Source organism: Wickerhamiella sorbophila (assembly GCF_002251995.1).
Source record: "Wickerhamiella sorbophila strain DS02 chromosome Unknown contig2, whole genome shotgun sequence".
Classification (NCBI taxonomy): domain Eukaryota; kingdom Fungi; phylum Ascomycota; class Dipodascomycetes; order Dipodascales; family Trichomonascaceae; genus Wickerhamiella; species Wickerhamiella sorbophila.
The window spans coordinates 1,651,815-1,673,034 of record NW_020194005.1 but is presented as its reverse complement, the minus strand read 5'-3'; the positions used below and the strand labels follow the sequence as shown (position 1 = coordinate 1,673,034).

The following is a 21,220-nucleotide window of genomic DNA, read 5'->3' as shown; positions in this document are numbered from 1 at the left end:
GGCGCAATACTTGGTATACTAAACGAAACAGGTCGATGTTTGCTATCGGAAGGCCATATTTCCATTAGCCAGCCTAGCTCCCCCCAGTCGATTTAGTAAACCGGTCCCAAAAAACCCAGCATGATATCTTTCGGGAACTTGCTAATTCCGTGGGTGGTTGGGCTGTTTTCTAGCAGAATTGAGCCCCAGTTAGTGTACAATCCGTCCCCTACAGTTATTCCAGACTATATTGCAAAGTATGCGCCCGTAGTGCAGCTGTATTCGGAGGAAGTGTACCTGCCGGGGGATATCGAGGAGTTTGTAGGCCACTTTCGGCTCGCCACTGAGCAAGCAAATGTGACAGACCGACTCACTCTGGGCACACTCAATTCACTAGCCAAAGATACTCGGGCTGTTTACGGGGAGAATACCAAACTGTACATGTCTGCACAGGATAACTGGGAGCATGATCCTAAATGGGTGACGGCGGCTGATAACGTCCCGCGCCCAAGCAGTGGCAAGCTGGCCAACGCACCGGCCGTGTTAATTACTGTCGACAAGGGCGACTTCATAGATGCGTTTTGGTTCTATTTTTACCCTTTCAATCTAGGACCGTTTGTTATGGGCGCCGGGCCGTATGGAAACCATCTAGGCGATTGGGAGCACAGCTTGGTGAGGTTTTCCAAAGAAACCAAGAAACCGGAGATTGTGTGGATGTCGGCTCACGGTGGTGGAACTGCGTACTGGTTTGAGACTCTGGAAAAGTTGGATGTAGATCCCAACCGGCCAGTGATCTTGGCGGCTAGAGGAACTCATGCCCATTATGTTACAGGAGGCCAACACTCACATGATATTCCGTGGAGCGTTTTATGTGATTTTACGGACCGGGGGGATATTTGGGACCCCGCCGCCAACTATATGGCCTATACTTTTGATGGCACAGAAGTTCGGCCCGCCAACGGCACAGCCCCAGGACGTGAAAGTACCCACAAGGACTGGCTTTTGTTCGACGGGTACTGGGGCGATAAGAAGCTGGATCCAGACGATCCTCGGCAGGCGTGGTCAATTTGGGAATACAGAATGATAGACGGCCCGCAGGGTCCTCTGTTCAAAAACCTGATGCGCACAAACCCCTGCCAGCGGTCAAAGTGGTGGAACGTGTTCCACTCTTGTCGGGTTCGAAACCGAGTGACCCCGGGAGAGGGGCTGGAACAAGAGTCGCCGTCCTGCCCAATGATTCTGGAGCGCATTCCCAAACCGTTTGACTACATTTTTTCCTGGGTTTTATGGAGAGGTTGGTTCTGTTTCTGGCTAGATAGGCTATTGGCTTGACCTGCACCGCCGGTAGACTCTGCATAAATCAACACATAGTCAGCAACCCAGTCTCTGGGAGTAGTTGGTGGTAAGGTTTGGCCAACGTCCAGGCAGGAAGGATGAACAAGCGACAAACGATTGTGAAAAATCCTGCGCAGCTTCAATTCCACATCCAAAGCAACCTCGCCGCCAACTCCGTCCCGACCGGCCAACGGCCACATTATACCCCAATTGGCACCTACTAAATCGCAGCTATACACGTGATTAGCCGTTTGCATATGCATCAGCACTTTTGCCACCACCACAGCCCACACAGCGGCAGCTCACATGCGAATCTCGGAAATGGAAAAAGTCTGCGAAAAGTTGCTAGCATACTTATAGAAATAGACTATTTATTGCCCGATCTCAATTTCGCCTAGCATCCGGTATATATGCCGGCTTTCGCCAAGGCCAAGGCCTGTTCAACCTCGAGTTCCCTGAACGAAGAGTGCGCGGCCCGGTTACAAAGGAACTGCAAATTGCATTTGTTACGTCAGCAGCCTGCGTCACAGAAACTTTTTAAGCCGCTCCAGACTTTTAAAGATAAAGCCAGTCCGCTCAGCTCGCATACCCACGATTTTTTCAATCCGCTTGTGGGCAACAGAATTCAGGCGTTTGGACCGTAATTTCACCCAGGGTGACTCGACAGTTTTTAATCGACTGGCCACGCCCCACATCTGTTTATTCTAAAATGCAGGCTTTGACCCCTCCCTGTGAACACCAGAGCCAGTACGTGTTGAGCACGGCCACCAATTTGCTCCAGAGGCAGGCGAAGGCGCTCTCGTATATTGCGGACATGTACACCAATGACTCGCAGGTGCAGGCGCAGTTCTTTCGCGTCCTGACTCTTCTCCACAATTGCGTGCTGGGCCAAAACAAGATCGTGCTCACCGGTATGGGCAAATCTTTGAAGATTGCTGAAAAATTGGTTGCCACTTTACATTCGTTTGGTATTGCCACTGCGAGTCTCCACCCCAGCGACGCTCTGCACGGCGATCTAGGCATGGTCAAGCCCAGAGATGTGGTGATTATGGTCAGCTCAAGTGGCAGTACCGCCGAGCTTTTACAGCTGTGGGATCATCTACCCAGCGAGCAGACGGTACTGGTAATGACCTGCTCCTTGGACAGTAAAATGGCACACCGCGCCACAGAGGTGGTGCCCGTGGTCATCCCGGATGACCATCTGGAAATCTCAGTATACGGACTGGCGGCCCCCACCGTCACCACAACGGCATGTCTGGCTGTGGGCGACGCTATCTGCATTTCCCTTTTTGAAATGATTGAAGCAGACTACAAACTTCGACGACACAACTTTGGCAGATGGCACCCCGGAGGAGCTATTGGCCGCTCGTACAAAGACGAGCCCGAATCAGTTCCAACCTTCACACCGTGGCATAAAATTCCCAAACTAGCTGGCCCGCTAAACGAAACAAGCGAGTTGGATCTCTGGCGTGCAGTGGCCCAGAGCGAGCTGATCATCGCCGGAAACACGGTGTATTATTCCGCAGATATTCTCAATGCTCTCAAATCAGGACAACCCGTTAATGCACATGGATATCCGGTGGACTCAATACCCCGACTCGTTGGCCCCATTCAATATTGCACCCAGCTCACAATGAGCGTGGAGCAGGATGAGCCGCAGGGACTGATATGGTCAAGCGACTGGAGCTGATTGAACATTTTTACTTCTTTTATTATGTGACACGAAATTTAGATTACAGTAGGTTTATTACTTTCTCATAAGACTGAAAACTGTCGAGGCTGCCTGTTTGGGCAACGCCTGGGTCATCTCGCTCAGCAACGACAGATACTCCTGTTCAACGTCTTTAAGGGTGATCACCCGCTGGTTTACTACCATCCAGCGGTCTTCCTCGTCTGCACACTTGAGTGCGTTCAATAGGATGGTGTACCAATCAAACCGGGCCGCAACTGCTTCGGAAGGATCGCCTCGAACTGGCTCTGCTTTGGTGGCACACAAGTTCTTGTAGATCGCAGTGGCCGCTCCGACGTAATCTTCTCGGGTAATGCACCAAACATAGAGTAGCTTGTAGCTAGGCACGCTGCCAATTGTGGGGCGCTGCAAAAGAATCTCATGCAAAACTTCAACCATTCCTATGAAGGGGAAAACCCGCAAGACGTGGTCTGCTTTGCCCTGTTTAGCAGCAGCCTCCAGAAGCTGTAAGATTCCTTTCGAGATCTGGGAGTCACCAAGCCTGTGTAGAGTGCAAATAACCTGATATGCGCAATCAAGGTCCCCAGCCGCCAGGGCTAGACGTTGAAGCTGTTTTTGCGATTCAGCAACCGGCGACTGGGCTGCTAATTTTGCAAAGTGCAATGATGCCTCCAGGGCGCCTGCGCCCTCTGCTAAACGGCTAACTGACAGGTAAACCAAAGAGAAACCGGAAGCTCTGGCAACCGCTGTGCCTAAGAATTCGAGCTCGGGCTGTTCACACAGGGCAATAGTGGGCACAACCCTCGAAATTAACTGTTTGGCCTTGGCCGGATAGGTTCGAAGTAACCCGAGTCCCTTAACAAACACACCAGCAGCTGTATTGGGCAGGTAAGGTGCCACTTGATCGAGACCCGCGTAGTTCTTCAACGAGAGGTCATAAAACAGTTCCAGGCCCTTGGAACCGCTGCTAACATCTACGATCTGCCGTAGTAACTGGGGTAATCCGCAAAACGTCTGCCCATCAACTCGAACCTGTGCTAAAGAAATACCAATTTCCAGGCCGCTTGCCCAACTGCTGTAACTGTGATGGGGACTTGAACCAACAGCAGCTCGTAAAGAAAGAATGGCCGAAGAGGACTTGAAAACTGACAGGGCCGCATCGAACAATTCAACATCGTTTGAAAGTCTTCCCTCGGAAACGGCGAGAATAATCACCGCAACCGCTCTCACTGAGAACTTGCGTATCTCCTGGCTGAAATCTGCAACTGCCCTTGCCAGCAACTCCGCACCCAGAGGTGTCATTGGGCTCGCCGACATTGTTATCGTAGGTTTTGTGAGAGTGCTTTGAAGGGTTTCTGTCAGGGCCTTCTCAAGACCTGCATACTCAAGGACAGGCATATTCATACTACTTTGAGAGAACGCTCTGTAGATCTCTTCCATAGCATCGAAAGGTAGCCGATCAGAAGGGGTAGTGATCAGAGAAGTCAGGCTGGATTCAACAGCGTAAAGGGCAGGCTTTGAAATGGAATCAAACATTTTAGAAAAGGACTCGGCTGAAGTCACCGCAAGGTTTGCCGGAGTCAAAAGTGAAACATGCCCACTACGCAAAACCCAGGTCAAATCTCTACTGGGGACGTAAGCCAAACCAAGTAACTCGGAACTTTGGGCTTCGATCTCTCGGCATATTCTATCCAGTCGTAGCCACTGAAGACGCAAACTTTTTTGGTTTGGATCAGTCATGGTCTGAACAGTCCTTTGCACAGATTCACGTGCATATGCTTCGAGTGGCTCATAAGGCGCCGGTGGACTGCCAGAATAGATCTGTAGGGCCCGCCGTAATGCAAAGTCCGAATAGCGTTCGGTAGAGAAGATGCTTGAAACAAAATGCTCAAGATCAGACTCCTCAGGAAGACTCAACAAAGATTTGGCCTCATGTCTGCTTGCGACAATTGATTTCGAAGCGAGAGCCCGGTCATGAGGAACTTCCAAGCATTTGACAATCGAGCTGAGATTTGAGCGCCAGGCAGCCGTAATCTTGAACAAACTTGTATTCTTGTAAAATATGAGGGCGGTGAGAAGCCAATTTGCCGGCGTCTCGCTAGGTTCGTGCGTGGGCTTTGACGTTGACTCGAGGCCCTGACTGAACACCTTGAATATCTCGATCCCTGATCGGCCATCGGAAGGAAGATATGCCGCAACGTACTCACCCGTGTTGTCAAAACGCACATATGGTCCTGGAAGCAATCGCAACGCAGCCCTTTCATCTTGGCACGGCTTTCGGAACACACACGAGGCCTTGGCCAAAGACCACAGCTTGATCTCGTTATTGATACTGTAGGTTACAGCAAAGTCCTTGGACGAATCGATTGCGACGATCGTACGTTTGGAAAGATGAGATTTACCTTCGACCCGATCTTCTGAGTTTCTAAACATCCACCTCAAACCAGAAGGAGCAAATTGGTCGCTGAACTGGCTGGACTCGAGCATTCCTAGAGCACTGGTGCGGGAGAATTTCAGCAACGACCCGTCTGCTAAGCTCAACAGAAGCATTTTGGGAGAAACAGAATGTAACACTTGGGGATTGACCAGATCAAAAACAATTGGCTGCTTCATGACACACCAGGGCTGTGATGTGTCGAACTCCGAGTTGGTGAATTGCTTGTAGTCCAATGAAATCGTGTATAAAATCCCGTCGGCTGTGAAAAAGTCCAAGACTAGCGCCAGTCCACGATCGTCAGTTGCCGTCACAAAGTTGGGCAGAATCGGAGATCCTGCAGATCGTAGCTCTATAATGGAATAGCCTAATGGCTCGCCGTTCGTATCCAGCGGCTCAAGACTGATTGCGTGTGCATCGTCGATCACCCTCCACATAATAGAGCCAGCAGCAAGGCCCATACTCTCTCGAACAACCACTCCAGCTGCCGACGCCAAATACGCTCGGGCACCGCGATCCAGAACCGCTGCCGCGGCAGACTCGTTCAGAGCGCCGGTGCTGTTCCTTGAATTCAGGTCCGTCTCCGGTAGAACAACATTAAGCACCCTTGGCGCGTGCAGTCGAGCACTGCTGTCACTCACCAAAGTGGTTTCTGTAAACATGCTGCTGACAAAAAAACTATTTCCTGGGAAAAACAATGTAATAAACTAGGATCTATTAGCCTCTATTCATAGTGTTACCGGCTCCTTTAGGGTTTGCTTCGGTGAATTCGTCCCATTGGCGGGCCTTCATAGTTTGCATGTCGGAATAGAGCTCGCTTTCCTCGTCAATCTCAGGGCCGGCTGGGTCTGCGGGTTTGACGCGGTTCTTCAACTCGTATTCAACAGCCTCTTCGATCGACATGGTAGGCAGGACTTGTCCAGTACCCATAACTTTGCGGGCAATTTGCTGTCTGCCGTCGGTCAATACAAAAGGTTTGAGGACCTGACCCTGGGGGCCGAGAATGGCGTGGGGGTCGGGTCTCTCGATGGTGGCATCGACTTTAGTGCTGTAGTCAGTGCCCTGTGCTTTCATTGCGTTCCTAGCATCGTCAAATGTATAGCCACGGTTTCCAGAACCTGCTGCAGCCAGGAGATTGGGGTCGTCAACATCGGGGTTGGCCAGAACATCCGCTCGGGGCGGTCGTCCGCGACCAATGTTCTGTGCAGTAACAAGAATATGCGGTAAGTATGCTTCTTCGGGCTCTTTGGTAATGTCCTCACGCTGCTGTTCTGGCACGGCGAAAATAAGCAGCTCAATTTCGCGCCAGCAGCTACGCATTGAGTCGACAGCACGGCGGCCAAGTTTCCGAAGCTTTGCGAGCTCGTCCCGACGAACATCTTCGTACTTGGCGTTCTTATCGTTCTTATCGCCGCCGACGTTTGTTGTAAACACAATGCTGTCGTTGTTCCGCGCCTTGGAGCTCGACTTGTGCGGTTTGAATCTGGGAGACATTTTGGCATCTGAGTGGGCGATCTTATCCAGGAGATCTGGCATTTGTGAGCGACCATAACGTCCTTCGGGCAGAAACACATATGGAGTTACCTGGGCCAGCAGGGCTTCGTCCAAAAGGTCATGATCTGCTAGAACCAGAAGAAAGTCGTAGAACTTGCGCAGAGCACTCTTGGCAACTCTTAATCTGGCAACCACTGAACCCTCGCTTGGGTTGATAAAAGACTCGTCAAGCAGTTTGGCAATGTGGAAATCGATCGTCATATATTTGAGCGATTTTGTGCTGATTTCATCTAGGCTTGCCGTCGCATCAAGCAAGTTCAGCTGTTCAGCCATTACAAGGCATGTGGACAGCAGCGCTAACGTCCTTCGATACACTTTAGCATGTTCGGGTGTACCTGGACGATATATCCCGTCGTCTAGCTGCTCGGTTAACCGCGATGCCAATGCAAATCGTTCAGGGAGCGGCGCTTGGAATATGGGGTCAGACATGACGATTAGTTAAGAAGAGACGTGGTAGAATTGATCACTTTAGACAAACTGCAGGTAAAGTATCGTGGATTTTGTTGTATTCGGTATAGCAAATAGTATAATTAACCGTTCCGATGGGGGGTAGATGATTCATCATGACACCTCAACCATATTTGAATAGCGAGACCGATTCGTTTGCGAACGATTCCTTGCTCAGACGATGGCCCTCCATTGTTAATTCCTTGCTTGAAGCCTTTGAGAACGCAAAGTCGAGCGCCTCTAGTCCGGAAGCCGTCAAAGAAGCCGAGACGATCGTTGGTCAGATCAAGGGGCTTCTGAAGGAGCTCGAAATTGCTGGCGAAATCAAGCCTATTCCCGAAGGAACAGACAAGGATATCGCTGTGTACAATGAATACCTCAAACGGTCGCCTGGATTGACCTGGAAACAGGCCCCCTGGCTGTTCTCCGAATGTCACATGTATCGTACGTTGCAGACCTATTTCGAGTCTACGAGGCACTGGAAACACTACGATATGTTTGCATCAGCTAAAGACGAGACTTTTTACAAGTCAGCAGACGCTGTCGGCACCTTGGCTGAACGTTACCTGCAATTGAGCTCTGAGCTAGCCGAAAAGCCGGTCGATACCGAGGCATTGCGCATCCTTTTTGACGAATTTATGAAATCTTCCCTGTGGGGAAACGCTACAGACTTGTCATTACTTGTGACCATTAGTCTCGACGATATCAAGGCCCTGCAGGTTGCCGCTCACCACCGGGAGGGCGATACGTTGTTGGTAAACGATCAGGCCCAAGTTTGGAAACGAATGACGTCGGCCTCTGGTGGCCGGGTCGACATTGTGCTCGACAACGCGGGTTTCGAGTTCTATACCGATCTCATATTTGCTCTTTTCATGCTCGATACTGGACTGGCTGAGCAAATCGTTTTCCACCCCAAGTCTATTCCGTGGTTTGTTTCGGATGTCACACTGCGTGATTGGCAGCAATTCGTTCCTCTCCTTTTGAACGGCAAGTTGTTCCCTTCGAATCGCAAGGCAATTGAGGCCGTAGTCGCCCGAGTCGCCCATTACGAGGGCCAGATTGTTTTCCGGCCATCGACCTTCTGGACCTCCTACTGTTCCTTCTCGGAGATCAACTCAAACGGCGCCAATGGCGGAGCCCAGGTTTGGTCCGATCTGAGGTCTTCCAAGCTTGTCTTCTTCAAGGGTGATCTGAACTATCGCAAACTGACGGGCGACTACCGCTGGCCCAGAGAAACTCCTTTTGTTGAAGCGCTTGGCGATCTCGATTACAACAACATCAACCTCGTGACACTTCGCACAATTAAATCGGACGTGTGTGTGGGACTGCCGCCAAACAAGGAGCAGGAACTCAAAAAACTATGGGCAGAAAAGCGCCCCGACCAGAATTCTAATGGCTGGAGTTGGAGCGGAAAATACGCAGTTATTTCATATGCCGGAAAATAGTTGTTTATGTAGCAATTGATCTACCTCGCGGTATCCCGATGTCTGCCCATAAAGCCCACCTCCCCCCATCAATCGATCTCCCGGTTTGGTCATCAATGGCATCGACGGTGTACTATCGATTCCAGTCGCAAAAGGAGCCTTCGAGGATTCTATTTGATGGTACTGGTATATCAGTGTTTGACTTGAAGAGGGAGATTCTTCTAAAAAACAAGTTAGACACCACCGCGGACACATTCGAGCTCCGGTTGACGAACCCAGACAATGGGGATGTTTATGTCAATGACAGCGAGGTGATTCCGCGGTCCACCTCGGTCCTTGCTCGAAGAATACCTGTTAGGGCGAATGCCAGGGACGCAGCAGTTCGCTATGTTTCAGGAAGCATGGTCGTTAACGCTAAAAACGCTGCTAGGCGCGAGGATTTTAAAGCTGGGTCCACGGCGGCAGCTGGTCCTGCTACGGGCCAAGCAGCCTCTACAGGCATGAGGATTGGTGGCACAGCTACAGAAGAAGACATGATCAATGCCATGTTTCAAGCCCAAGGCGAGCAGTGGCAGAAAACCCAACAAGAAATGGAGACCAAGGCACCAGTGTACACCCCACGAAATTTAGCACCTGCAGCTGGTGAAAAAGAGCCTCCGCCCGGATATATTTGCCATCGATGTGGACAAAAGGGCCACTACATCAGCCATTGTCCTACGCTCAATGATCCCACCTGGGAGGCCAAGAGAGTTCGGCGGACCACTGGTATTCCCAAGAGTATGCTTCGAACCGTCGAGAAGCCGGCCGACGACGACTCTGGATCTTACCTTATGGATGCAGATGGACAATATGTTGTTGCAGTAGCCGACGATCGGTCCTGGAAAGACTTCCAAAAACGGCAATTGCAGCAAACGGCCAAAGCCCGTCGCGAAGTGCCGGATGAATTGCAAGACCCAATCACGCACGAACTTATAGTTGATCCAGTCAAAACCCCATGCTGTGGCAAGACGTATTCAGATCAGTCGATTCAAGACGCCTTGATCAGCAGCGAATTTAAATGCCCCAACTGCGGGCAGGAAGATGTGTATATTGATCAGCTCTCAGCCGACGAGGAAATGGCTAAAAAGGTCTATGAATTCGACCACCAAGAGGATGGGGACGGTGAGTTGAAACGAGAGCGGCCGGACGATGACGGATCGCAGGAAGACGAGACCGACAGACCTGATGTCAAACGAGCCAAAAGTGAGAACGATATTTCGGAAGGAGCATATGAATCTGATGACGAAAAAAGCGATGCAAATAAAACAGCAAGCGTAGCCGCAGCCGCGCCGGTCGCTCCAGTTGCTGCTGTGCCTGTTTTCCCCTTTATGTTTCCTCCGTTTTTTATGCCGCCAATGATCCCTTCAGCTCCTGTGGCTGAAAACCGTACATTGAGGCCGTACAATATGACGACAACTGTCGAAGAATTCGATTATTCGGAGAGCAGTGAAAGCGATGACGACAGACGGTCCAGAAGAGGCCGGCGATAGGTGTGTAGCTTAATTTATGACCATAAGGGTTTGAACGTCAGTATTGACTAGACTCTTTTTCTTGAGTTGCACCAAGTTGACTACTTGTTAAAAACACGAAACTTTGAATCAGTCTGTCTTGTGCTCTTAATTCAGACGAGTTGGTAGACATGAGCTTTCCAAGGAGGCATGCTGATCCCGCCATTTGAGATCGCGGTGATATTCAGCCCAACACACGCTTGTCGTCCAAGCAATGTCGAGATAGTATAAATCCTAGCAGTTTCAAAGTACTATATGGACTATTTAAAAGAAAAAACCCCCGAAATTCTGCCAACACGACCTAACCCTGGCAAGTATATGTGGCGGAGAGGTCTGCTTACTGTCACGTATCTTTACTGCCAAAAATGAGTTTTTTGTCGCGTGTTTCTTTTGCCTTACCGTCGAATCTTTCGCTGGACAATCTGCGCGCCGAGAGCTCATCGATCCGCAACCGCCTGTCTAACGTGAAGGGAGTGCGTGAGTTCTTCGCATTCAACCGTCTTTCGCGGCCGGAGGGCTGGGGAGATGCTCAAGCGCGTATCGCCTTCAACCTGAGCTATTTCTCTAGCAACTACTTGATGATTTTGGTCATGCTGTCGCTTTATTCGCTTCTTACCAACCCTCTTTTGCTCTTTGTTCTTTTCTTGGGCTTTGGTGGCTTCATGACCATCAGCGCCCTGGGCGGGCAGGACCTCGTCACGCCGTTTGGTACCATTACCAGCCAGTCGCTGTACATTGGTCTGGGTGTGATTGTTGTTCCATTATTTATTATTGCTTCACCTCTTGCTACTCTGTTTTGGCTGATCGGTGCTGCCGGCGTCACTATTTTGGGCCACGCCGCGCTGCTCGAAAAGCCTCTTGAAAGTGAGTTTGCCGACCAGGTTTAGACACCGCAAACGCTATAGATTATCGGGCACGTCAAAAGCAACATCTGAAATTCTCAAGACACTATTACAACATATTAATCGTTTTATAAACATAGGCTTCAGAGGTAGAAACAAGGAGTTTGCTGGTTAGTGATCAGAACCACGCCTTGTCAAAGGCGAATCTCAGCACTGCCACGTATTTCGGGCTAAGCTGACCGTCGTGAGTTGTGGAGAATGCATCATATCAACTTACCTCAGACACGAAAAAATTGTCTTCAAAAGAAATCAGACATATGCTTGTCTTTTATTTTTCAAGTTCATCAAGGCAAAGACAGTTAAACCACTAAAGAACCATTTCTTTGGAGCTTTAACTTTCTCAAAGTACCGTCCCCCGTATAGAGCCTAGTTAGTATTCAGCAATGCATGAATGGAATTGTAAAAAGGTTGTCGTCAACAGGAAACCTGATTCGGACTCGTCATCTAAGAGATCATCATAATACTCACTGTTTGTTTTTGTTTTGCTGGTTAGTTTCTGTAGCGTAGGTTTTCTAGGCCCACTTAAAGCATGTCACTCATCCTTGTCAGTGCCCAGTGCTGTGGCTCTTCATGAACGTACGAGTTATTGCGTCTAGTCAGTCTTGTCCTCAGATTTAAACTTCTGATCATAAATAGCTTCACAAACTCTAGTTTGAAAATTGAAGTTGGATCATCTTTGGAAAACTTACTGTTAGGAAACTGAAATTTTCTCAAGGGGCCCATCCATTTGTAATAGTCTGGGGGTTTCCAGGGCAGCCACGCAGAGGCCTGGTTATTGCGGGTATTCTACATCAGTATTCAAGTCCTCGATTTCAGGAAACCAGCCGTACGTAGCCATATCCACCCCGCCCTTGTCGGTCACCGGGATCTCCTGCCGCAGCCGCTCCAGCTGGTGCTGGCGTTTCTCAACCGTGCTGATGTACCCGGAACCGCCAATAACCCGCCACCACGGTACGGACTGCGAGCTGTAGCGAAGCTCAGGCCTCGTAGGCAAATGCTTGAGCGCGTACCCCACCTGCCTCGAGTTCTCAGGCTTTCCCGCTAGATACGCCAGATGGCCGTAGTTAGTGACTCTTCCGTAGGGGATTTGAGTAGCTAAGTGGTATACCATTAAATGGAAATCAAGCGCTTCCTGAGACCCTGCTCCATACTCTGGCATTACTTCCGATCAGAATCCAGCGAGTGTTCTCCGTTGGTCAGCAGAGGAAGAGGGGAGTAAGAGGAAAGAAAGGTCCAAGGTATAACGCCATTTTAGACATATAAAATGCTACAGGATAGGAATCCACAATAGGTTAAGCTGATTTAGATCTTCAGCTTAGTGCGGCGCCAGTGGCGACGCTTGTAGTTCCACCGGATGGTGGAATCGGTCTTAGCCCGAAAAAACATGGGGACGTGACCACTCTGCTTGGAAGCCTTGGCCAGCTTCAGCTTGGTCTTCAAGCTCTTGTTCGACTGAATGTTAGATTCCGTTGTATCGCAATCGCTGAGCGAAACGGCTGTTCGCTCCTGTGATTTTACTTACCGGCATGGAAGTGTGTTGAAAGGGTACGCTGGCTAGGGATTATTCACTTAGAGTGGGTACTATCGATTAGTCAGAATCAGAGTGTGACTGCTGTTAGGGCTTCTCCACCACGAACTACCCGCTTTCAGACAAGGGTTGGTCGACGTAGCAACTTTTCCCGTTTAGGTAAGTTATTATTAATGAACGAGTGCTCGCTCACCGCTAAAAGGGAAAAAAAATGGGAGCATGCAGGAAGGAGGGCATGAGCTGCGTGACGAAACTTGAAACAGACTTGGCCAATATGGCGTCGCGTCGTGGGACAGATGTAATTATAAGTTTATAGGATATTAGAGAAGATCGGATTTAGTCCGTTAGCGCTAAATAAAATGTACCTTGTTGGTTTATCCCCAGCGTTTGCGTTTTCCCGGCTGCCAAACCGCTCTGCGCTCACAAGCCGCGTTTCCCCTTAGGCCGCTTAACCTTCCCAAGGGGACATTGGGAGGTAACCAGCCCAGCTCTTGCAGGGGAGTGCAGGACGGAGAACTAGGTCGCCGCTGGGACGGCCGCTAATGATCTGAGTAAATAACAACGTACGATAGTAAGTTTGAACACGTATCTTGAGGGCTGGTAAAAATCCTGGATCGTTTGAGCAGGTCGTTGTTCTCTTTCGATCGAACTGACCCTCCCCATGACGCACTCTCGTGCACCTAATTAGCGAGTTGGTAGTCATGCTCCCAAGGGAAAATAAGCTCTTGCATCATTAGCCAGCCACCCAGCAAAGACGAAACAAAAGTGGTTAGGTCAATATTAAGGCTCCCATCCCCCTTCCAATCCTCGTGAACAGGAAAACCGTTTCGAAAGAAATGGGGATATCAGGGAGGAACAATGTGCCCAGGCCACCCCGCAGTTCATCGCTGCCCCAGGCACTAAACCGGGCCCCGGACATTGACGACCACGGCGACAAAGCTGCTGTGCCGTCCAGCAGCAATGCCTCGCCGGTGTCCACGCTGTTGCGAACTGGCCGTTTAATAAAGAATGGGCTGCGGGTCCTGTCGGAGTCCCAATCCTTCAACGCCAGCTACAACCGTCGTCGCGAAGTGATTAATGACCTATGTGCTGATCTCGACATCACCGATAGCGACACGGATGACATTCATGACGTTACAGACATTGATCACCATTTGCATTCAACACACTTAATCGATGGACCGTTAGGACAAACGTCCGAACCGGTTTCTTCATCCTGCCACCGAGCTCTGGCCACCCCTGAGATTCTTTACGAAATTTTTGAGCAGCTTGATGCACTAAACACCGTCCCGCATGAATTCAGTCAAAGACGACGCAAGCCAATGTCTCTTAGGCATGCCCAGCTTATTTATGGCGATACTCAAAAGGCCGTCGACGTTTGGGAACACTCCCAAGGCAAGGCGCCATGTACGAACGAGTATGCTCCAGCAATGGGCCTATACAACTGTTTACTGGTTAATCAAATGTGGTATATTATGTCGAAAAAAGTTTTGGAAAAGAGAACTCACTTCAGAGACGGCCATCGCTGGCGGCAGTTCGTCCAGTCGGTGGTCAAGAAAGAATACAACCAGGTTCGCAAACCAACCATGCTGATTCTGCATAAACTGACCGATTCCAAGCAGATTGAAATCGAGCAGATGGGCTCTGCTCTTGGCGGCAATCTCGAGTGGCTCGAGTTTTACACCTGCCCGGGCATTGCCCCCACAGTCAGTCTTCTCCAAGGCAGCCGACTAACGAAGATTGTACTACCCGGCTGTAGTCGAGTTACCGACCGCACGCTATATCATATTGCAGACAAATGCCCCAGACTCGAATATCTTGATCTGCGGGCCTGTGAGCAGGTCTCCGACAAAGGACTGAAAATAATCGCCAAGTACTGCCCAAATCTTACTCTTATCAACGTCGGGAGAACGAGTGGTGGCGAGCTTGTTACTTACAAGGGTATCAAGCACCTTGCCCGGCAAACCCAGGTCAACACCCTCGGTCTTGCTGGCTGCGAGATTGACGACCGTGCGATCTGGGAGCTCGCACTGAACAGAGGAGTGCATCTCCAGCGTCTCTCTCTAAACAATTGTCGACTTTTGACGGACGCATCTGTGCCTCGGATCCTCAGCTACACTCCCAACCTGAGCGTCTTGGAGATACGCGGCTGCACACAAATTACCCACATGCGACCGCTAGCTTTATTTAAGCGGTATCGCGAACGACAGGGCCACCCCCCACTAATCGAAGGATGTGAAATCGTCGAACGACGGATGCAAATTGCCCTCAATCGATTGCGACAAGAAGTCTCTCGCCGCATTCTGGCCGACTGTCAGGAATGGGTTAATAGCGCCGATTAACTTGCTTAATTACATTTTTCAACACCGGCCCGCGCTCTCAACCGCTAAGAATAACCTCCTCCCCTGCCCTCGCCTACCTGCTGCAATATGTGGGGTTGGGAGTTGTGATGCATTAAAGCCGTATTTAGAAATAGGTCAACATCCCAAACACAAGCAGTCTCCGATTGAACAAAAAGGCTGGGAACAGGAGGCCAGCTAGAATGACAGCAAGACAGGCTCTGGCGGAATTGTCCAACCGGGCTCACCAGCCGAGCGACTACGTTCGTGCCAAACCGAGAATAACAAAAGTCCTGCAAGACCGCACGCTGCGAGCGACCAGCTCACAGCCCAGTTTGATACCGCAGCGCCGAGCATTGAAGCACCAGCCCTCAAAATTGGACATGCTCGACCAGCGGCTGACGTTTTTTCCTTCGGTCGATGGCGCGATGGTGCTGATTGACGACTATTTTCCAGCCAAGCCCTCGCCAATAATTGACCTTCAGCCCACTCAGCATTCGTGGCTATACACCGTTCAGCGAAAACTACGATGGCGGTGGCGCATTAACGGGCTGTTTCATATGTAAAGTCCTAAGAAAGCTATTTATTCAACTCCAGTGCCCGCTCGACCTCGCCGGAGTTGTACCGCACAACCTTGCCCTGCCACCGGCCCTTTCCGCCTCCTTTGGCGTCCTTGAACGTATCTTTGACCAGTCCTGCATATTTGTCTACGGCTTTGCCGGCAATAATAATCGCTCCGCCACTGGGGCCTTGGCCACAAAGGAGAATAGCCGTGCCCTGCAGATCAGGCAGCTGTTTTTCCACGAACCGCAGATACTCCATATCGTAATCCGGTTTATAGAGAACATAGACCTCTTTTGATTCGAGAATTGCTGCGATTTTACCTGCTTCCTGGACGGCAAGTTCTTGCTGGGCGGTCTTCAGTTGCGACAACAGCGCTCTCTGGCGAAGCTGGAGCTGCTCGATTTTGGAAAGTGTATCATCGGTCTGGCAGGATAATGCAGCATTCACTGATCGGATCCTGTCATGGCTTGACTTTGCGTAGTCAGTAACCCGGTTTCCTGCCATGAAAAACAGCCTACTGTTGCCCTTATTCGGAACCTGGTGCAAGAGCAGTATGGACCCAATCTCTGATGTTTTAGCCAGATGAGTGCCACAGCACGGGTTCCTGTCCATTTCTCCAATAGTTACAACACGCATAGCGCCCTTTTCTTCGTCGTGGCCAGAAATGTCGACGGTAATTGGCAAAGCTTGGGCAATGGCCTGGTTCACGTCGAGCTGGGTTTCTTGTACTTCCTCAGTCGACAGTTTACGGTCAAGCTCAACGTAGTTCATCTGGACACCCAAATTCCATCCCACAGTGGCAACATCTTTCTTATCGAGCACGGCAGAGAGTAAATGTTGTCCAGTGTGCTGCTGCATATGGTCCAGGCGGCGGGCCCAGTCGACCTGCATGGTCACAGTCTCACCAGGCTCCAGGGGGCTGATCAAACTGTGGATCGCATGAAGCCCATCGCGTTGAACGTCTGTGACCTCAACAGGCGTCTCGGAATCGTCCTTTTCACGCAAGATTACGCCCTTATCAAAGGGTTGGCCCCCTCCCTCGGGAAACAGCACAGTGTCCTCAAACTCGACCGCATAAAACCCCTTCTTCTTCTCGCACGATACAACCTTGGTCTGCAGCACCTTCAGATACGAATCTCTTTGGCAGCGGAGCGCGCCGGCAAGCGCTGGCATGAGCATTACAAAGGCACAAGCTGCGGCTGGCCAGAATAAGAATAGTCTGCATCAGGGGGACTTATTAAGGCGCAGCAGACCTGGAAACCCCCAATCCACCACTCTCGTAAGTGCCTCGCACACGACAGGTATTTCCTCCCCTACTTATCCGGCGCTTCTTCCCGCTACTCTATCGGGCGGCGGTGATCATCACATTCTCCTGTCTCCCGCAATCAGAGGTCCCAGCTGACTACAACTTTTTAATCGCCCCCATGGTCGATGAGTGCGAAGCCATCTACGCTTAAATCTGAACCACCGCCCTCGTTGGGGCCAGCACAAGGCTCAGATGCGACACACGAACGGCATGTTCCGCCAAACCACAATGGAACACCAGACAACGGCCCCGCTGCGGCCGTAACTGTCCGACCAGGCACCAGCATAGATTACGGCCGGCCAAGGCAGTTTTCACACGGCTCTTCGTTTCCGCCTCGTCAAAACTCGTCTGGAGGCTCGAGGTACGAATACACGGTTCGCCCTGGAGGCGGAGGTCCTAGCAGCAGCGTTCCCAGGAGCTACGACCGGACGGGTCCACCGCGCAGGGCGCCAGATGAACGCGACTCTAGGCCAAGAAACGGCTCTTATGACGATAGTATGGACCGTCGCGGTAGTTATGGAGACCCCTGGCGTCGTCCAAGCACAGGGTATCGCCGACGCGGCGACCGCTGGATGGGCCGACGCGGCGGCAGCTCGAGCGGACCGCGATGGAATGAATACAGAGACAGAGATATGGACCGTGATCGAGATCGCTACAGAGACGGCCCACCAGACCGTAGGCCTCGCGACTATAACGAAATTTACAGCGACAGGCGCAGGGACTACCGCGACCGTGATAGGCACCGTGGATCCCATCGTGACTACGATAGAGACTACGATAGAGACCGTGATCGAGATAGAGAACGCGACAGAGATCGAGACAGAGATTATGATAGGGACAGGGACCACGATAGGTACTGGGACCGCGACAGAAGGAGCCGAGACTGGGACCGTCGACGCGACTGGCGAAGGGATTACCGTACTCGTTCTCCGTCCCCCATTGGACGTGATGCTGGCCATCGCATCCCAAGCAGCAGATCGCCACACTCAGCAACCCCCGAAAGGCCTGTTCACAGTCTTGATAATAGTCCTGAGTCTGCTTCTAAGAGGGTCAAAGTCGAGCCCGCCCCAGAGTCCGTCCCCGATGCAAAATCTAGCGCTAATATACCCGGGGATATCGAGTCTATTACCAAGCTCGATTCACATACCCCAAAACCTGCTACGGATATAGCCCAAGTCGAGGCACCGCTTTCTGCTTCACCCTCTGGCGATGCTCCAGAAGTTGGACTGCTTAACACACCACAAGGAAGCAGTGCTGATGTCGGAGGATCAAAACAAGTTCTGAAACCCAATTTACCCAATGACTTAACGAGACCAGAGACACCTGTAGTGAAGGAACCGGAAGCACAGAAGCTTGCGCCAATGGCGAACCCGCCAGAATCTAAAAACAACGAGACCAAGGAATCCAAGGATCTCAAAGAGCTAGTCGAATCCAATAAGCCCACGGAATCTAAGGAGCCTACGGCACCCACGGCACCCATGGAATCTAAGGAACCCATGGAACCTACGATACCTACGGTACCCACGGCACCCATGGCACTCACGGAACCCACGGAGTCCAAGGAACCCAAGGAGCCCGAAGGGCCTAAGGTCAAGGAATTCACAGAAGGCAACAATGTCAAGGAATTCAAAGAACCCAAAGTAGCCAGGGAAGCCAAGGGGTCCGAGACACCCAAGGAACTCAAGGAAACTAAAGCCAAGGGACTCAAAGAGCCGAAGGAGTCTGCAAAAGGTCTCAGAGAGCTCAAGCCACTAAAGGTGAAGGAAGCTAAAGAACCCCAACAGCCCAAGGAATCTCGACAAAAAGATACGGAGCTGATAGATGTTCTTCCGAAAGTCAAAATCACCAAACCTATCAAAATCGACCAGGATACTATGAAACTTGACACTGAACCCCCAAAGGGTGTATTTACCGCAAAAGACACTGAGTTTATCGGACCTATGACTAGAATGGAAACGGCTTTGGCCCTACTTGACACTATTCCCAAAAAGCTTCCTTTCCTCGAGCCCAAGTCCCCATCCTGGACCAAAGAAGTGTCCTCGCTCTGCTCTACCCCGGTTTATACTGTCATTGCAAAGCACTATGGTGATCTCGATAGCAAGTATTGCAAGTACCGCAAGCAACGAGAACAGCTCTCTTCCACATGGTCAAGCTTCTGTACTCAGCTCGATAATGAACATGCCGAGCGAACTGCAGAAGCCACAAGGATTGAAGAGAACGTTCTTGAAGAAGCTCCGAGAAGAAGCCGGAGCTATGGAGATGCTGCTCGAAGTGAAGCTGAATTCCTGGAGATTTTGGCAAGCTTAGAAATGCAAACAGCCAGAGACCCTCTTGTAAGAGCTCGATTGACGTCTGCTACAATACCTCCTCGAATTTTTGACCCTGCTGAACGAGATCTCAAGTTCCAGGATACAAACGAAAAAGTTGTTGACAAAAACGCAATGCTTCAACGTCTAGTTAAAGACAAGATTGACACCTTCTCGTTCCAGGAACACGAAAAGTTTGCCCAGGCTTACACGCTCTACCCCAAGGAATTTGGCCGGATTGCTGATTTCATGGGTAATGGCCGCACTTTCCACGAGTGTGTTTTGCATTACTACCGAACGAAGAAACAGGCTGATTACAAGGGTCTACTGGTCAAGCCTAAAGCTCGTGGCAAACGCGGCCGCAAGAAGAAGGTGGATATTTTCGAAGATCACTTCGCTTCTTCTCCCAACACGGTTGCTAGTAATATTGACTCACCAGCGGGAACTCCTTCAGTTGATGATGCTGAGGGCGATGCTATGGAGGTTGACGATTCCTCGAGAGATCTCTCAGTTGATTTGAAAATCGAAAAGGACGAGGAACCAAAGCCAGCAGCCACAGAGCCTTTGGTACTTCCAAAAGTGCGCAAGCCTCGCCAGCGCAAGGAAAAGAAGCCTGTGGAAGTTGATGGTGATACGGTCGAGGCTGCTCAGACATTGCAGACTGTACAATCAGCGGACAGCTCATTTGACGCACTTGCGACGCTTGCTGCGGTTTCAGCGGCTGCCCCGGTTGTTTCGAACGTCGGAACCCTTTCGGGAACACCCGTTCCAGAAGAAAGCTGGCATGCGAAAGATGTTCAGCTGTTTGAACGGTTACTAGACCTTTACGGCACTAGGTGGTCTGAGATTGCAAAGCACGTTGGCCGATCAGCGAGTACTTGTACTAGTTATTTCGAGCAATTCGCAGATCAACGCGGCTACCGCGAGACTGCAGCAAAGGCAGATGAGCGCAATGCCGTACGGGTCCTCCCTGTGTATGTCAAGGCAAACGGGGCGGGGCATAACGGAACAAGCGCAATCAAGGATCACCAACCGAGCCCGTCACAGGTGCCCGTAGCTATACTGAATGGACCGAGCCCGGGATTTTTTGCTCCGCGACCGCACCTACCAGTACAAGCTGAGCCTCCGGTGAAACGTGCTGCCCCAATTGTTGTACCACCTCCTGTTGCACCCCTCAAGCATGAGCCAGAATCTGTTGAGAAGCCAGACCCAGTTCCAATAGCGCCCACACCGGTCAAGCACACTGTGCTCCATGTGGCCCCTGCCCCGCCAGCTACAGGCCTACCGGCGATAATTTCGCCAGTAGTTCGTCCTGTCAGTGCCTCGCCACCTGCAGATGCTCTTGGATCCGCTGAGGCTGAGCGGCCGGTGATTAAGGTGCAGGGCTCTGTCTTGAGCAGTCTTGGCAATTCCGATCATCCTTCACTGCCCCCACTGGTTCCCAGGACTTCCTCATACATGGGTATGAATGATTTCATGAAACCCTATGTTGATCAGACGTACCGAGAAAGTAACGAACGCGGGCGTCCTTAAATAGCTTTCAAGTACGAAATTCTGTTCTTTTTTCTGCTCTTCGCCCCTCTCGCTTGCCTTACAATTTTAATAACGTGCATGCAAATCCTGTAGGGCACGGGCACATTGCATATACATTGCGGGCATCGCTTGATGTTTTGGGCACTTTGTTGGCGGTTAGAGGCATAAGAGTACAGCAGTAGCTCTAGCAATGATGTAAATCAGACGTTTTCAGGGAGCACGGCTCCCAAAAAGAGGCTGTTGATTCATGTGTGTCTAGCTGTCATGCCAAGCCTTGCGCCTTCCCGGGGCGTTTTCCATTGACTAACCCAGCAGGTATATTTAACCTCAGT

The 21,220-nt window shown here is 50.8% G+C and overlaps 12 protein-coding genes across 12 annotated transcripts; 8 read left to right on the top strand and 4 right to left on the bottom strand.

Annotated features, from left to right (window-relative positions):
* Positions 1–120: 120 nt before the first annotated feature.
* Positions 121–1,311, top strand: B9G98_04227 (Vacuolar protein sorting-associated protein 62; the record flags this gene model as incomplete). The annotated part of the gene is made up of 1 exon (XM_024810784.1): positions 121–1,311. The coding sequence occupies one exon, from the start codon at positions 121–123 to the stop codon at positions 1,309–1,311; it is 1,191 nt and encodes a 396-aa protein (XP_024666552.1).
* Positions 1,312–2,023: 712 nt separating this feature from the next.
* B9G98_04226 (Arabinose 5-phosphate isomerase KpsF) lies at positions 2,024–3,004 on the top strand (the record flags this gene model as incomplete). The annotated part of the gene is made up of 1 exon (XM_024810783.1): positions 2,024–3,004. One exon carries the CDS (start codon positions 2,024–2,026, stop codon positions 3,002–3,004), a length of 981 nt encoding a protein of 326 aa, XP_024666551.1.
* A 57-nt stretch (positions 3,005–3,061) lies between these two features.
* On the bottom strand, positions 3,062–6,100 carry B9G98_04225 (hypothetical protein; the record flags this gene model as incomplete). Its single annotated transcript, XM_024810782.1, has 1 exon — positions 3,062–6,100. The coding sequence occupies one exon, from the start codon at positions 6,098–6,100 to the stop codon at positions 3,062–3,064; it is 3,039 nt and encodes a 1,012-aa protein (XP_024666550.1).
* A 55-nt stretch (positions 6,101–6,155) lies between these two features.
* On the bottom strand, positions 6,156–7,421 carry B9G98_04224 (Type 2A phosphatase-associated protein 42; the record flags this gene model as incomplete). The annotated part of the gene is made up of 1 exon (XM_024810781.1): positions 6,156–7,421. The coding sequence occupies one exon, from the start codon at positions 7,419–7,421 to the stop codon at positions 6,156–6,158; it is 1,266 nt and encodes a 421-aa protein (XP_024666549.1).
* Positions 7,422–7,555: 134 nt separating this feature from the next.
* B9G98_04223 (hypothetical protein) lies at positions 7,556–8,884 on the top strand (the record flags this gene model as incomplete). The annotated part of the gene is made up of 1 exon (XM_024810780.1): positions 7,556–8,884. The coding sequence occupies one exon, from the start codon at positions 7,556–7,558 to the stop codon at positions 8,882–8,884; it is 1,329 nt and encodes a 442-aa protein (XP_024666548.1).
* Positions 8,885–8,979: 95 nt separating this feature from the next.
* On the top strand, positions 8,980–10,392 carry B9G98_04222 (putative RING finger protein P8B7.15c; the record flags this gene model as incomplete). The annotated part of the gene is made up of 1 exon (XM_024810779.1): positions 8,980–10,392. One exon carries the CDS (start codon positions 8,980–8,982, stop codon positions 10,390–10,392), a length of 1,413 nt encoding a protein of 470 aa, XP_024666547.1.
* Positions 10,393–10,775: 383 nt separating this feature from the next.
* Positions 10,776–11,297, top strand: B9G98_04221 (Prenylated Rab acceptor 1; the record flags this gene model as incomplete). Its single annotated transcript, XM_024810778.1, has 1 exon — positions 10,776–11,297. One exon carries the CDS (start codon positions 10,776–10,778, stop codon positions 11,295–11,297), a length of 522 nt encoding a protein of 173 aa, XP_024666546.1.
* A 787-nt stretch (positions 11,298–12,084) lies between these two features.
* Positions 12,085–12,471, bottom strand: B9G98_04220 (Alkyltransferase-like protein 1; the record flags this gene model as incomplete). The annotated part of the gene is made up of 1 exon (XM_024810777.1): positions 12,085–12,471. One exon carries the CDS (start codon positions 12,469–12,471, stop codon positions 12,085–12,087), a length of 387 nt encoding a protein of 128 aa, XP_024666545.1.
* A 1,205-nt stretch (positions 12,472–13,676) lies between these two features.
* B9G98_04219 (Antagonist of mitotic exit network protein 1) lies at positions 13,677–15,182 on the top strand (the record flags this gene model as incomplete). The annotated part of the gene is made up of 1 exon (XM_024810776.1): positions 13,677–15,182. One exon carries the CDS (start codon positions 13,677–13,679, stop codon positions 15,180–15,182), a length of 1,506 nt encoding a protein of 501 aa, XP_024666544.1.
* Positions 15,183–15,382: 200 nt separating this feature from the next.
* B9G98_04218 (hypothetical protein) lies at positions 15,383–15,745 on the top strand (the record flags this gene model as incomplete). The annotated part of the gene is made up of 1 exon (XM_024810775.1): positions 15,383–15,745. The coding sequence occupies one exon, from the start codon at positions 15,383–15,385 to the stop codon at positions 15,743–15,745; it is 363 nt and encodes a 120-aa protein (XP_024666543.1).
* A 13-nt stretch (positions 15,746–15,758) lies between these two features.
* B9G98_04217 (Putative alanyl-tRNA editing protein alaX) lies at positions 15,759–16,922 on the bottom strand (the record flags this gene model as incomplete). The annotated part of the gene is made up of 1 exon (XM_024810774.1): positions 15,759–16,922. One exon carries the CDS (start codon positions 16,920–16,922, stop codon positions 15,759–15,761), a length of 1,164 nt encoding a protein of 387 aa, XP_024666542.1.
* Positions 16,923–17,174: 252 nt separating this feature from the next.
* B9G98_04216 (hypothetical protein) lies at positions 17,175–20,888 on the top strand (the record flags this gene model as incomplete). The annotated part of the gene is made up of 1 exon (XM_024810773.1): positions 17,175–20,888. One exon carries the CDS (start codon positions 17,175–17,177, stop codon positions 20,886–20,888), a length of 3,714 nt encoding a protein of 1,237 aa, XP_024666541.1.
* Between the last annotated feature and the right edge of the window lie 332 nt (positions 20,889–21,220).